We start from the raw sequence: 15,459 nt of genomic DNA on the forward strand, positions 1-15,459 counted from the left end.
AAAGTTTTTTTTTGTTTTTTTTTTGTTGTTGTTGATATAGTGCAGATTCAAGTTCGTTAATATCATGGACCCCGGGGATTGAATGGGGCCTCAAGGGGGGCATCAAAGTTTGACATACAAATTTACAGGAAAAATCTTTAAAAATCTTCTTCTCAAGAACCACTGAGCCAGAAAAGCTGAGATGTATATGAAAGCTTCCTGATATAGTGCAGATTATAAATTGCTAAGATCATGGCCCCCGGGTGTCGGATGGGGCCTCAATAGAGGGTCAAAGTTTTACATACAAATATATGGGAAAAATCTTTAAAAATCTTCTTCCCAGAACCACTAAGCCAGAAAAGCTGAGATTTATATGAAAGCTTTCTGATATAGTTCAGATTCAGGTTTATTGAAATCATGCCCCTCTGGGGTAGGATGGGGCCACAATAGGGGATCAAAGTTTTACATACAAATATATAGGGAAAATCTTTAAAAATCTTCTTCTCAAGAACCATTGGGCCAAAGAAGTTCATATTTACATGAAAGCTTTATGACATAGTGTAGACTCAAGTTTGTAAAAACCATGGCCTCCAGGGGTAGGTTTGGGGCCATAATAGGGACTACGGTTTTACATGCAAATAGATATGGAAAATCTTTTGATATGGACCAAGGTGACTCAGGTGAGCGATGTGGCCCATGGGCCTCTTGTTTAAGATATACTGTACAGTTTTTTAAGCCTTTATAATGTTTCGTTTGTTTCTAACAGTAACAAGAGAAATTCCACTTGTCCCATGGGGGTAGCATGCAAAGGGCATTTTGATAAGATTAATTAATGGGTTTAGTGTAAGAAGACTGCATGTCTTAATCACTTCTGGTAGAGCATCTCTGATCAAGCAGGTGTTATCTATATCTCTAGGGAATTGGGCAGAAGGAATCTAAGCCTCTTAATTAGTAGTGATCTGTCTTGGTGGCTAGCCTTTATTTTCAAAATGAAGTTATCAAAATTAATTTGACATTGTACAATATAATTTTTAAATTTTTTTTTTCTTAGCAACCAACATGCAGAGTGTCATTTCTGAGTAAGATGAACAGATGGTTGCAATATGTATATAGGCATATTTTAATGATAAGTAATTTGATGTTTTATTAAGATGTGGCAATAAAAAGATATACAATGAGCAAAGCTGCAGATTTGGCATTTGTTTAAATCCAAAACTACCAGTTGAAAAAATATAAAAATGCACTATTTGTTTTCATTAAAAAACTACAGCAGAGAGAAGTACATATAGCATTATGAATGGAAAAATCATTTTAGATCTTTTTACTATTCAAGTTTGACATGATTTTCTTTCATTCACTCTTCTCTGTTTTGTGATAATTAAATAATGATTGACGGGCGTATCATGTGCTGTGGTGATGCACTTTATTTGGTTATGAGATCCCTATTGATCATGAGGTCACATGGTCAAATGTCAAGGGTCAAACTGGACATAGGAATATACTGACCACTTAGTGTCCAGTGTTCGAAATTGGTTTAAAACTTGGTATAGACCATGGGTCTATATGCCAAAACAAGATGACATAGACTTCATCGAATCGGCATAGACTGCACATTGAAACAAAAATAACAAATTTAAATATAAACATTATTATTTACTTCTAACGTACTTGGAAAGCATATTTTCTTTCCATTTCGATAACAATGTTTTCATTTCCTCTTAACGTTTATCAGACATACACTTTTGGGATAACTCTTTTGCTTTAAATCTAGAAAATCGGCATAGACAATTTGGTCTATCCCAATTACAATTGGCATAGACCGGTGTCATTTGACATAGACTCGGTCTATGGTTAATTTCGAACACTGAGTGTCTAGAGAACCCATTGCTTGACAGACATCAAACTTGGTACACAGGTACATCTTCAGGAGAAGATGACCCCTATTGATTTTGAGGTCACATGGTCAAAGGTCAAGGGTCAAACTGGGCATAAGAATATACTGTCTGCTCAATATCTTGAGAACCCTTTACTTGACAGACATCAAACTTGGTACACAGGTACATCATCAGGAGTAGATGACCCCTATTGATTTTGAGGTCACATGGTCAAAGGTCAATGGTTAAACTCTACATAGTAATGTATTGTCTCCCATATTTTAAGAATTATTTGCTTAATTGACACCAAACCTGGTACACTGGTACAGCAAAAGGAGTAGATGACCCCTATTGATATTTAGGTCATTTGGTCAATCCACTCCTTACACTGGACATATACACTGTCTGCTCAATATTTCGAATTGGTAATACATGTACTACTATTAATCAAAATTATGCATATGCATAACCATTTTCAATTTTGCACCATGGGGGCATATTATATGTTTTACAAACATCTCTTGTTTACATTTTCTTGATCCTGAGTGTTAATATTTTTAGTTTACCACAAAAAAATCACCACAATCTTTTAACACTTTGAAAAGACCTTCCCAGTGGAAGTCAATACAAGCCTTTTTTGTGGAATATGTCATATGTTGCAGTAGTTATTCATATAGAGGATTTTGAACGAGTGCTTATTGTATATGAAATTTATGAAATAAGTTACCAGATTTTATATTTCCCAAGCCTTGGTGAGTGTAAGATTCTATTATAATCACAGAACTATCATTAAACGCACATTTTAATTTACTGTCTATTTCACAACCTGAGTGTAACAGAAAGTTTTTACTTTCAATTTGATTGTGATATGTCATCACTACGTCACGGTTTGAAGAAACTTGAAATTATTTTCTCCTCATAAAAGACACAAAATCCTCTTGGAACAACTTTGATGACAAAATAGGTCTTTTACCGTCACTGTGAACAATATCAACGGATGACATGTTGTTTTCTTTATGTGGCGTATGAATGATTGACCTACCTAATTTGCATAATTCTGAACCTGTACTACGGGTTAATATTGTTTCTTTGAACCCGTACTTGTTAAGAACCTGGGAAAAGTACTGTTGTGTGATAAAATATTTTATGTCATTTTCCAAATAGGATTAAAAATTATATACATGTAATGATGTATATCATTATATATATTAACTCAATAAAATGAATTGATAGAGGAGGACATTTAGATTATATGGAACAGATACATTTATTACTTCTGTCTCTGATTCAATCTCGCTATCAGAAAACATTCATCAGTAAACAATAAAAAAAAAAATTATAATTATTTCAAATCAAAAATGAAATTGTTGAATTTATTAAATAGGGTAGTAAAACAAGACCATTCATTCCCCAACCATTCAGCATTCGTTCACCTTTATACTGCTGTAATAGTATATATGCTTCAGGGTCTGTATTTGCAAAAATCATGGTCCCCGGGAGTAGGTTGGGGCCATAATAGGGGATCAAAGTTTTACATGTGAATATGTAGGGAAAATGTTTAAATATGGGCTAAGGTGAGCGAGGTGGCCCATGGGCCTCTTGTTTTATGTTAATTGGACTTGAAGACCAACTGCTATTAAACTTTTGTCAGACATTAACAAATTTTTTTCGCAAATTCGACAGAACGATGAACATTGAGCAATTTTATGAGAACAAACATGTTCAAGGAAAGACCACTCACTGTACATATATAGCCTTATTTTTGCTGCAGCTTCATTACCGCTATACACTGTATGAAAAGAAACGTGAAATCTAATTGCAGTGAAAATTATTTAATCAGGACATTTATATGTAGGATGGATATATAATGGTAGTGAATTTAAATGATGTGAAAATGTATGTAGAAAAATAATGAACAGACTAAAACCAGGAGCAAATCTAAAGCTGTATATCCATGCAGTACGTACTACAATTTTGGAAGCTAGCATACAGTGTACCTAGAAAAAGAATGGAAAAATGTGTGTAATTATGTATATTATCAACATATACATGTAATTTCAGTGCATATTAAAGTTCTTTTATCTCAGATGTATACCCTGCTGTGTAATGGCTGGGTGAAAGCTGCATGGAGGTTTTTGAAAAAATTATACTGAAAGGACAGCATACATGTACTAGATATGTAGCAGAATGACTCTATCTGTGAGTGGAATCCCAAATATGACGTGCAAGTCATCAAACTTGCAAAAACTTTTCAGCTCAGGTAAAACCCTACTAAATATACTACATGTACTGCCTAAATGTTTTAGCTCACATGAGCTGAAAGTTCAAATGAGCTTTTCTGATCACTTTTGGGTCAGCATGTCCATCTGTCCTTCTGTAAACTTTCAATATTTTGACATGAACTACAGGGCTAAGTTCAGCCGAACTTGCCACAAAGCATATGCTTGTATGGTTAAAGAGGATTCAAGTTGGTTCAAAAGAAGTGTCACACTTTTTAGCTCACCTGAGCTAAAGGCTCAAGTGAGCTTTTCTGATCACCCGTATTCCGGCGTCCGTCCGTCTGTAAACTTTTAACATTTTTAATTTCCTCTCAAAAACCACTGGGCCAATTTCAACCAAAGTTGGCACAAAGCATCCTTAGGTAAAGGGAATTCTAAATTGTTAAAATAAAGGGCCAGGCCACCTTCCAAGGGGAGATAATCAAGAAAAGGTAAAAATAGAGTAGGGTCATTAAAAAATCTTCTTCTCAAGAACCACTGGGCCAGAAAAGCTGAAATTTATATGAAAGCTTCCTCAGATTCTAAATTATTAGAATCCTGGTCCCCAGGGGTCGGATGGGGCCACAATAGGGGATCAAAGTTTTGCATACAAATATATAGGAAAAATATCTAAAAATCTTCTTCTCAAGAACCACTGAGCCAGAAAAGCTGAGATTTATATGACAGCTTCCTCATATAATGCAGATTCAAGTTTGTCAAAATCATTACCCCCGGGGGTAGGATGGGGCCACAATAGGGGATCAAAGTTTTAACATACAAATTTTTTAGGGAAAATCTTTAAAAATCTTCTTCTCAAGAACCACTGAGCCAGAAAAGCTGATATTTAAATGAAAGCTTTCTGACATAGTGCAGATTCAAGTTTGTACAAATCATGGCCCCTGGGGGTAAGATGGGGCCACAAGATGGGATCAAAGTTTTACATACAAATATATAGGAAAAATCTTTAAAAATCTTCTTCTCAAGAGCCATTGGGCCAAACTAGTTCCCATTTACATGAAAGCTTTCTGACATAGTGTAGAATCAAGCAAAAACCATGGCCTCCTGGGGTAGCTTGGGGCCATAATAGGAACTACGGTTTTACATGCAAATATATATGGAAAGTCTTCTGATATGGACCATGGTGACTCAGGTGAGCGATGTGGCCCATGGGCCTCTTGTTTTGAATTGTGAGATCATTTTAAGAGTTAGTGAAAAAAATACATTGTGGCATCATTTAAAAATCTTCCTTTCAAGAATCACTACCAATTTCAAAGAAATGTGAAACAAATTATCCTTGGGTAAAGGGGATTCAAGTTTGATCAAGTGGAGAACCATGCTCCCTTCAAAGGAGAGATAATCAGGAGAACCACTGGGCCACTAAGGCACATCCAACCGGCTCAGACCAAGTAAAAGTTCATTTTGTGTCATGGTAGCCATGTTAAAATAATCATGTTTAACTATAAAACCAAAGTACATGTATATTATATTAATTGAAGTTTCTTGGATAACATTAATATTCACATTAAGGGGCAAGATGAAAAGATCGATGTTGGATAAAAATCTAAATTCAAGTAGTTTGGGGGGAGGGGGGATGTTCGATAAAATCTCACGTAAGTTTCTGTCATCCGACATTGATTACACTTTAGTGGAAATAGAAAAAAGACAAGCGACTATTAAAAACCACATGATGATATTTCAATTTAACGAACATTTAATAGTTTTAATGTACACTTTTATTTGGGAATAAAAGGTGTACAGAGTGTTATTTATACTGGTATTTTTTTTTAGATCGCCTGTTCTCCGTCATATGTCTGTACACTTTCACATTTTCGAACTTCTTCTCCAGAACCACTGGGCCAATTTTAACCAAACTTCGCAAAAAAGCATCCTTGGGTGAAGGGCTTTCAAGGTTGTTCAAATGAAGGGTCATGCCCCTTTCAAAAGGGAAATAATCACAAAAATGCAGAAATAGGATGGGGCCATTTAAAAATCTTCTTCTCAAGAACCACTGGGCCAGAAAAGTTGAAATTTATATGAACGTTTCCCGACATAGTGCAGATTCAAGTTTGTTAAAATCATGGCCCCAGGGGGGTGGGTGGGGCCACAATAGGGGATCAAAGTTTTACATACAAATTGATCGGAAAAATCTTTAAAAATCTTCTCCTCAAGAACCACTGAACCAGAAAAGCTGAGATTTACATGAAAGCTTCCTGACATAGTGCAGATTCAAATTTTTTTTAAATCATGGCCCCCGAGGGTATGATAGGGCCACGATAGGGGATCAAAGTTTAACATACAAATATATAGGGAAAATCTTTAAAAATCTTCTTCTCAAGAACTACTGAGCCAGAAAAGCTGATATTTACATGAAAGCTTCCTAACATAGTTCAGATTCAAGTTTGTAAAAATCATAACCCCCGGGGGTAAGATGGGCCCACAAGGGATAGGGGGGGGGGGTCAAAGTTTTACATAGAAATATATCGGGAAAATCTTTAAAAATCTTCTCAAAAACTACTGGACCAGGAAAGTTGAAATTTACATGAAAGCTTCCTAACATAGTGCAAATTGAAGTTTGTTAAAATCATGGCCCCCAAGGCTAGGGTGGGCCACAATAAGGGATCAAAGTTTTACATGCAAATATATAGGGAAAATCTTTAAAAATATTTTTCTCAAGAATCACTGGGCCGGGAAAGTAGATATTTACATAAAAGCTTCCTGACATTGTGCAGATTCAAATTTGTTCAAATCATAGCCCCCAGGGGTTGGATGGGGCCACAATAGGGGATCAAATTTTTACATACTTATATATAAAGACAATCTTTAGATATGGGCCAAGGTGACTCAGGTGAGTGATGTGGCCCATGGGCCTCTTGTTCAGTGATATCTCAAACAACGAAAATTAATCCACACGAAATCAATACAAAAATAACAAAATTCATCCTCATCAAAATTAGATACATGTATGTCTACAGTACATGCAAAATTTCTTTTACACAATGATATTAATCAATGCTTATGCTTATTTCCCTTGAATGATAATTTTGTGATCAGTAAAATCAACAAATTATTTAATTCATTTTTCAAGTTGCCCAGGTGAGAAGAATTGAAATGAATCCTGAAAAGGTAAGCATGCACATTTGATATTGTAAATGATGATTTAATTTTTGGCAAAAACTGGGCATGGAAAAATCAACTTGGAAATTTGAAGTTTGCAAGCCTTCTAACAGCTAGCTGTTTCACTAACCGATCGTAGATCGTGAACACACATTTACGGTCACTTAATTTGAAGTGTACATATATACGAGTGTTTCATGAAACCTGTTGTAATCGTAGCACTTACAATTGCAATTTACGTCAGACTCTGACTTATTGCAGAGGTAGATTTAAAATTAATGTTGCCGTGGAAAGAAATATTCAGTCGTTATTTTCTCATGATTTTGAATATATCTTAATCTGTATAGAAAAATAAATTGTAGCTTTAAATCATCAAATGGTTGAGTATTTAAAAAACAGTTTTAAGGGAGGTAATCCCTATGCTTTTGTTATAGAGTTAAGCAGTAACATTGTTAAATAATCATTGCATCAAAAAAATGCAAATGTATTTTTTTCATAAAATGTAGGTACATAACAATAAATATGAATACTTATTTGTTTCTAACATAATGAATGATGATCTAAGAGCAGATTAATCTGTCTGTCGAAAGAAAAAGAGCCTTTATTAAAATATATGCTTATACTTTCTAGACTACTTAGAATGAAATTGTGATAAGTTTTCACCCTTTCTGGACAGACAAATAGCTCTTCTTCTGCCTTAAAATCGACAGCTTTATGTTCTCCTTCAAATATACTGTCTTTTCTCGATTCCTAAAAGTATAGATTCTTTTACAAAACGAATAAAACTTTCGAAAAGTATCGTACTTTTTCATTAGATTTGATATACAATCCCAATAGTTTCCAAAGCTACACGATTTTCACGATAAACGGAAAACCTGATACACGCAAAACATGATACACGATAGACCTGATAAATGCAAAACACGATAGAAAATGGAAAACCTGATAAACGCAAAACACAATAGAAAATGGAAAACCTGATAAACACAAAACACGATAGAAAATGGGAAACCTGATAAACGCAAAACACGATAGAAAATGGAAAACCTGATAAATGCAAAACATGATACGATAGGATGCATGCACGATAGAACACGATAGGAATATCAAGAATATGGTTGCGGGTACTGTAATCCATATTAATTTTGGGTTCACATGGTCAAAGGTCAAGGGTTAAACTGGACATAGTAATATATTATCTCCTATATTTTAAGAATTGTTTGCTTGATTGACCAAACTTGGTACACTGGTACAGCATAATTTAGGAGTAGATGACGCCTATTTATATCTAGGTGACATGCTCAATATCTCGAATTGGTTTGGCACTACTATATATATTAAATGATGCATGTGCATAACCTTTTTCAATTTTGCACCGGGGGGGGGGGGGGGGAGGGGGGGTTGCTATATATGTTTTACAAACATTTCTTGTTTTTGATTGTACATGCCTGCAGTGCTGTTTGAAAAATTATTTCAACCAAATTCATAAATTGTACAAGATTTGAAGTTGTATAAGTCTCTTGCATTTGTACATGTATCACAAAACTGAAATCTGTGTAAAAATATTTTAGATGAAATATAGAAATATGGTAAAATCATGTAGATTAGTGTTTTTAATAAAACTCCTTCTGCCACAAAATGTAGTCCTTTCCAATATCTCATTCTAAATATCAAAATATTAATTGGATATGGTTAAGAAACTTTATGATATAATTGGGGCGATACATTTAGCATCAAACTAAAGAGTTATAGTATCTTCTGAAGTTGAGCTAAGAAACTGAGGAAATGACTTCTAACGAATTGTTGTAAAATACTTTTGTGTGATTGCAGCTCATTACCTTTTTATTATTGAGTAAACTCAGGTGACCTATTGCAATTGGTTTTCGTCCGTTGTCGTCCGTCGTGCGTTAACAATTGAACATTTTGAACTTCTTCTTAATAACTGTCAGTGCAATTCTTTTCAAATTTGGTATGAAGTATCATTGGGATAAGGAGGACATAAATTGTAAATTTCAGGACTCCAGCACCCCTGGGGCCCATGGGGCGGGGCAAAAACTGTCCAAAATTGACCAATTTTCAAAAATCTTCTCAAGAACCACACACATGTAAGAAAAACTAAATGCATAGTGATGTAGAGAAGGAAGGCCTCTACCAAAATTGTAAATTTCATGATCCCCCGGGTAGGGGGTTCCGACCCCAGGGCGGGACCAAACTTGTTATATAGTGTTTATGTGTAAAACACTTAAATAACATTTTCTTTAGTGCTATTAATTCTAAATTGAAAGTAAATAGATAATTAGAAAGAAGAGGTAGTCCTTACCAAAATTGTGAATTTGATGATCCCAGGGGAAGGGGTTTTGGTGTCAGGGTGGGGCCAAAATGGTCAGTTATTTAATGTGTTAACAATAGACATTTTTAACTTCTTCTTGATAACTATCATTCCAATTCTTTTCAAATTTGGTATGAAACATATTTGGAACAAAGGGAACATAAATTGTAAATTTCAGGATTCCTGCACCCCTGGGGCCTTAGAGGCAGGGCAAAAACTGCCCAAAATTGACCAATTTTCAAAAATCTTCTTCTCAAGAACCACACATATGTAAGAAAAACTAAATGCATTGTCATGTAGAGCAGGAAGGCCTCTACCAAAATTGAAAATTTCATGATCCCCGGGGTAGGGGTTCTGACCCGGGGAGGGGGGGGGGCAAACTTGTTATATAGTGTTTATGTGTAAAACACTTAAATAACATTTTCTTTAGTGCTTTTGATACTAAATTGAAACTAAATGGATAGAGCAGGTAGTCTTTTACCAAAATTGTAAATTTGATTTTCCCCAGAGTAAGGGTTTTGACCCCAGGGTGGGGCCAAACTTAGTATATAATATTTATGTGTAAGTTTGCTGATACTTTATAAAATCTAAATGCATACTTAGGAATAGCAGAAAAGGATGTACAAACAATGCTGAATTTCACTACCCAGGGTTATGACTTTAGGAGTCAAAATTAGTCATATATTTTGATGTTTTAATGTTAATACACTTATTATTTAAAGCCTTTCATCAGTGTATGAACTTTTGAGGACAGTGAAGTTTCAAGAACACATCTTGTTATACCCCCCGCAACAAGTTGTGGGGGGGGGGGGGGTATACTGGAATCGGGTTGTCCGTCTGTCCGTCCGTCCGTCCGTCTGTAGACGCAATGGTTTCCGGACTCTAAAGCATTATCCTTTCCACCTACCGTCACCATATCATACATATGGACTACCCATGGGATGAAGATGTTCCCTATCGATTTTGGGGTCAAAAGGTCAAAGGTCAAGCGCACTGGACATCGAAGAAGTAATATGGTTTCCGGGCTCTAAAGCGTTATCCTTTCCACCTACAGTCACCATATCATACATATGGACTACCCATGGGATGAAGATGTTCCCTATCGATTTTGGGGTCAAAAGGTCAAAGGTCAAGCGCACTGGACATCGAAGTAGCAATATGGTTTCCGGGCTCTAAAGCGTTATCCTTTCCACCTACAGTCACCATATCATACATATGGACTACCCATGGGATGAAGATGTTCCCTATCGATTTTGGGGTCAAAAGGTCAAAGGTCAAGCGCACTGGACATCGAAGTAGCAATATGGTTTCCGGGCTCTAAAGCGTTATCCTTTCCACCTACCGTCACCATATCATACATATGGACTACCCATGGGATGAAGATGTTCCCTATCGATTTTGGGATCAAAAGGTCAAAGGTCACGCGCACTGGACATCGAAGTAGCAATATGGTTTCCGGGCTCTAAAGCGTTATCCTTTCCACCTACAGTCACCATATCATACATATGGACTACCCATGGGATGAAGATGTTCCCTATCGATTTTGGGGTCAAAAGGTCAAAGGTCACGCGCACTGGACATCGAAGTAGCAATATGGTTTCCGGGCTCTAAAGCGTTATCCTTTCCACCTACAGTCACCATATCATACATATGGACTACCCATGGGATGAAGATGTTCCCTATCGATTTTGGGGTCAAAAGGTCAAAGGTCACACGCACTGGACATCGAAGTAGCAATATGGTTCGGTTTGTCATGCCATTTGTTTTTTACACTCAGAAAAGAGGTAGTTTATACCTATTACCAACACCCTTTGGGAGATTGGGGTAAGCGGGGGGTATTCTTAGTGAGCATTGCTCACAGTACCTCTTGTTTTATACTGTTGCTGAACATTAGAATTTAGCTTAGATATTCAGAACAGGGTTTTTTTTCTAGATTCCATAGCCCATGGAAGTAGTGATACTTTTTCACTAGTATTCAGGTGACCGATAAGGCCTGTGAGCCTCTGTTTTAATTCCACTATTTTTCATTTCATGGTAAAGATTGAAGTACATGTAATACAATAGAAATGATATGAAACCTAAGAGACAGGAAAGAGTAGATTTAATTGTTGTGTGTTGTTTCACTCACATGTCTAATCTCTTACAGGGGTGCGCAGAGGTGACATTATTTGACAAGAATTCCACATTGTTTGTCATTGAAAAAGTATGTATGACCAGTGATTGTGAAATTAATGATTTAATTTGCTCATGTGAGCCAATATATTAAGGCTCAATTTCTGATACCAAAATGAGATCTCAACTTGGTGATCATTGGTGTAAATTTGATGTCCATAAATGCAGACATCCCAAGATTGCTCAGATTCTGGTAAAAATTATCATTGATTTGGATTATATATACATTTACTTTTCCCTGTTTTGTTTTAATTGTAATATTAGTAAACGAAGATACACAGAAACCCCTGTAATCGAATTCTAGATGTGCCATATCACATTCTAGTTTCAGAGTTTTTAGGTCACCTGAGTAAACTCAGGTGACTTGTTGCAATTGGTTGTCGTCCATCATTGTGCGTCGTGAGTAATCCGTCGTGCGTTAACAATTGAACATTTTTAACTTCTTCTTAATAACTACCAGTCCAATTTTTTTCAAATTTGGTATGAAGCATCATTGGGACAAGGGGGACATAAATTGTAAATTTCAGTACTCCAGCACCTCTGGGGCTCTAGGGGTGGGGCAAAAACTGCCCAAAATTGACCAATTTTCAAAAATCTTCTTCTCAAGAACCACACACATGTAAAAAAAAAACTAAATGCATGGTCATGTAGAGCAGGAAGGCCTCTACCAAAATTGTAAATTTCATGATCTCTAGGGTAGGGGGTTCTGACCCCAGGGTGGGGCCAAACTTGGTATATAGTGTTTATGTGTAAAACACTTAAATAACATCTTCTTTAGTGCTATTGATTCTAAATAAAGTAAATAGATATTTAGAAAGAACAGGTAGTCCTTTACCAAAATTGTAAATTTGATGATCCCAGGGGTTGGGAATTTGGTATCAGGATGGGGCCAAAATTGTCAGTTATTAAATGTGTGAACAATATACATTTTTAACTTCTTCTTGATAACTATCATTCCAATTCTTTTCAAATTTGGTATGAAACATATTTGGAACAAGGGCAACATAACATGTAAATTTCAGGATTCCTGCATCCCTGGGGCCTTGAGGGCAGGGCAAAAACTGCCCCAAATTGACCAATTTTCAAAAATCTTCTTCTCAAGAACCATGCACACACATGTAAGAAAAACTAAATGCATTGTGATGGAGAGCAAGAAGGCCTCTACCAAAATTGTAAATTTCATGATCCCCGGGGTAGGAGTTTTGACCCCAGGGTGGGGCCAAACTTGGTATATAGTGTTTATGTGTAAAACACTTAAATTACATCTTCTTTAGTGCTTTTGATACTATATTGACACTAAATACATATTTAGAAAGAGCAGGTAGTCCTTCACCAAAATTGTAAATTTGATGATCCCAGGGATTGGGGTTTTGGTATCAGGGTGGGGCCAAAATGGTCAGTTATTAAATGTGTGAACAATATACATTTTTAACTTCTTCTTGATAACTATATCATTCCAATTTTTTTCGTATTTGGTATGAAGCATATTTGGAACAAGGGGGACATAGATTGTAAATTTCATGATCCCCGGGGTAGAGGTTCTGACCCCAGGGCGGGGCCAAACTTGGTATATAGTGCTAAATGGATAGAGCAGGTAATCTTTTACCAAAATTGTAAATTTGATATTATCCAGAGTAAGGGTTCTGACCCCAGGGTGGGGCCAAACTTAGTATATAGTTTGTACGTGTAAGTTTGCTGATACTGTATAAAATCTAAATGCATACTTAGAGATAGCAGAAAAGGATGTACAAGAAATGGTGAATTTCATAACCCAGAGTTATGACTTTAGGATGAGTCCAAATTAGTCATATCTTTTGATATTTTAATGCTAATACGCCTATTATTTGAAGCCTTTCATCAGTGTATGCATGTTTGAGGGCATGCAGTGAAGTTTTAAGAACACATCTTGTTTATACTGTTGCTGAACATTAGAATTTAGCTTAGATATTCGGAACAGGAAATTTTTTCTAGATTTCATAGCCCATGGAAGTAGTGATACTTTTTCATTAGTATTCAGCTAGGTGACCGATAAGGCCTGCGCACTGGGTCTCTTCTTGAAATTAAACAAAGAATTCACTGGTCAAAGGGATGGGTGAATTGATGAAATTTACTGGCTGGAACAAATATTTACTGGCCAGTATTTTCGTTACTTGAATAACAAAAATTAAACTTTTATACAAATTAATTTTTATACACCCGTTTAAAATCAGAACTGTGAAGATTTATGGAATTTATGGACTCTTTAATTAAATTGTTTATATGTCCATCCCTGTAAATAACACTTCTCAGTTTAAAAAAAAATCCAACTATTTTAACACATTTGATTCACATGTTTGTTGTCATGCACCATTGTTTCTTTGTTTATAGTAACATCACTCTGGAATCTATTTTTATTTGATAACGTTAGCCAAAATTTACACCCCAGTAGCTAAATTTCAGTATTTTATTTGTTCTAATGATGACCATCTAAGGTCAAAACCGGTAGACCAAATAGATTTGAAATCGCATTCTCATGATGTGTATGTGATCTGTTTTTTTATCTTTAAGTGTTAACTTTGGATCCAGACCCTATTCAGTACCACATGGTATCCATTCGTGAGAATCCTCTGAAATTTTAATCTTAGGGTGTACGTTGGTCTCCAGTTTTTAGCTCACCTGAACCGAAGGTTCAAGTGAGCTATTCTGATCACATTTTGTCCGGCGTCCGTCTGTCTGTCCATCTGTCCATAAACTTTTCACATTTTCGACTTCTTCTCCAAAACCACTGGGCCAATTTCAACCTAACTTGGCCAAAAGCATCCTTGGGTGAAGGGCTTTCAAGTTTGTTCAAATGAAGGGCCATGTCCCTTTCAAAGGGGAGATAATCACAAAAATGCAAAAATAGGGTGGGGTCATTTAAAAATCTTCTTCTCAAGAACCACTGGGCCAGAAGAGCTGAAATTTACCTGAAAGCTTCCTGACATATTGCAGATTCAAGTTTGTTCAACTCATGGGCCCCGGGGGTTGGATGGGGCCACAATAGGGGATCAAAGTTTTACATACAAATATATAGGAAAAATCTTTAAAAATCTTCTTCTCAAGAACCACTAAGCCAGAAAAGCTGATTTTTACATGAAAACTTTCTGACATAGTGCAGATTCAAGTTTGTTCAAATCATGGCCCCCGGGGATAAGATGGGGCCCCAAGGGGTGGATCAAAGTTTTACACACAAATATATAGGGAAAAACTTTAAAAATCTTCTTCTCAAGAACCACTAAGCCAGAAAAGCTGAGATTTACATGAAAGCTTCCTGACATAATGCAGATTCAAGTTTGTTCAAATCATGGGCCCCGGGGGTTGGATGGGGCCACAATAGGGGATCAAAGTTTTACATACAAATATATAGGAAAAATCTTTAAAAATCTTCTTCTCAAGAACCACTAAGCCAGAAAAGCTGAAATTTACATGAAAGCTTCCTGACATAATGCAGATTCAAGTTTGTTCAAATCATGGGCTCCGGGGGTTAGATGGGGCCACAATAGGGGATCAAAGTTTTACATACAAATATATAGGAAAAATCTTCTTCTCAAGAACTACTGAGCCAGAAAAGCTGATTTTTACATGAAAACTTTCTGACATATTGCAGATTCAAGTTTGTTCAAATCATGGCCCCCGGGGGTAGGATGGGGCCACAAGGGGGGATCAAAGTTTTACATACAAATATATAGTTAAAATCTTTTTCTCAATAACCACT

The 15,459-nt window shown here is 36.1% G+C and overlaps 1 protein-coding gene across 2 annotated transcripts in view; it reads left to right on the forward strand.

Moving 5' to 3' along the window:
• LOC125660309 (uncharacterized) overlaps positions 1 to 15,459 on the forward strand; it is a 50,548-nt gene that overhangs the window by 16,818 nt on the left and 18,271 nt on the right. The window contains exons 1-3 of one of the 2 annotated variants that reach the window (XM_056150026.1): positions 3,941 to 4,113; positions 7,197 to 7,234; positions 11,701 to 11,757. In XM_056150026.1, coding sequence (XP_056006001.1) covers positions 4,041 to 4,113; positions 7,197 to 7,234; positions 11,701 to 11,757 — 168 coding nt within the window. In that variant the 5' untranslated portion in view covers positions 3,941 to 4,040. Of the gene's footprint in view, positions 1 to 3,940; positions 4,114 to 7,196; positions 7,235 to 11,700; positions 11,758 to 15,459 lie in introns of those variants that run through there. The other variant, XM_056150028.1, reaches the window with a different exon arrangement.

This window comes from Ostrea edulis, chromosome 9 (genome assembly GCF_947568905.1).
Source record: "Ostrea edulis chromosome 9, xbOstEdul1.1, whole genome shotgun sequence".
Classification (NCBI taxonomy): Eukaryota; Metazoa; Mollusca; class Bivalvia; order Ostreida; family Ostreidae; genus Ostrea; species Ostrea edulis.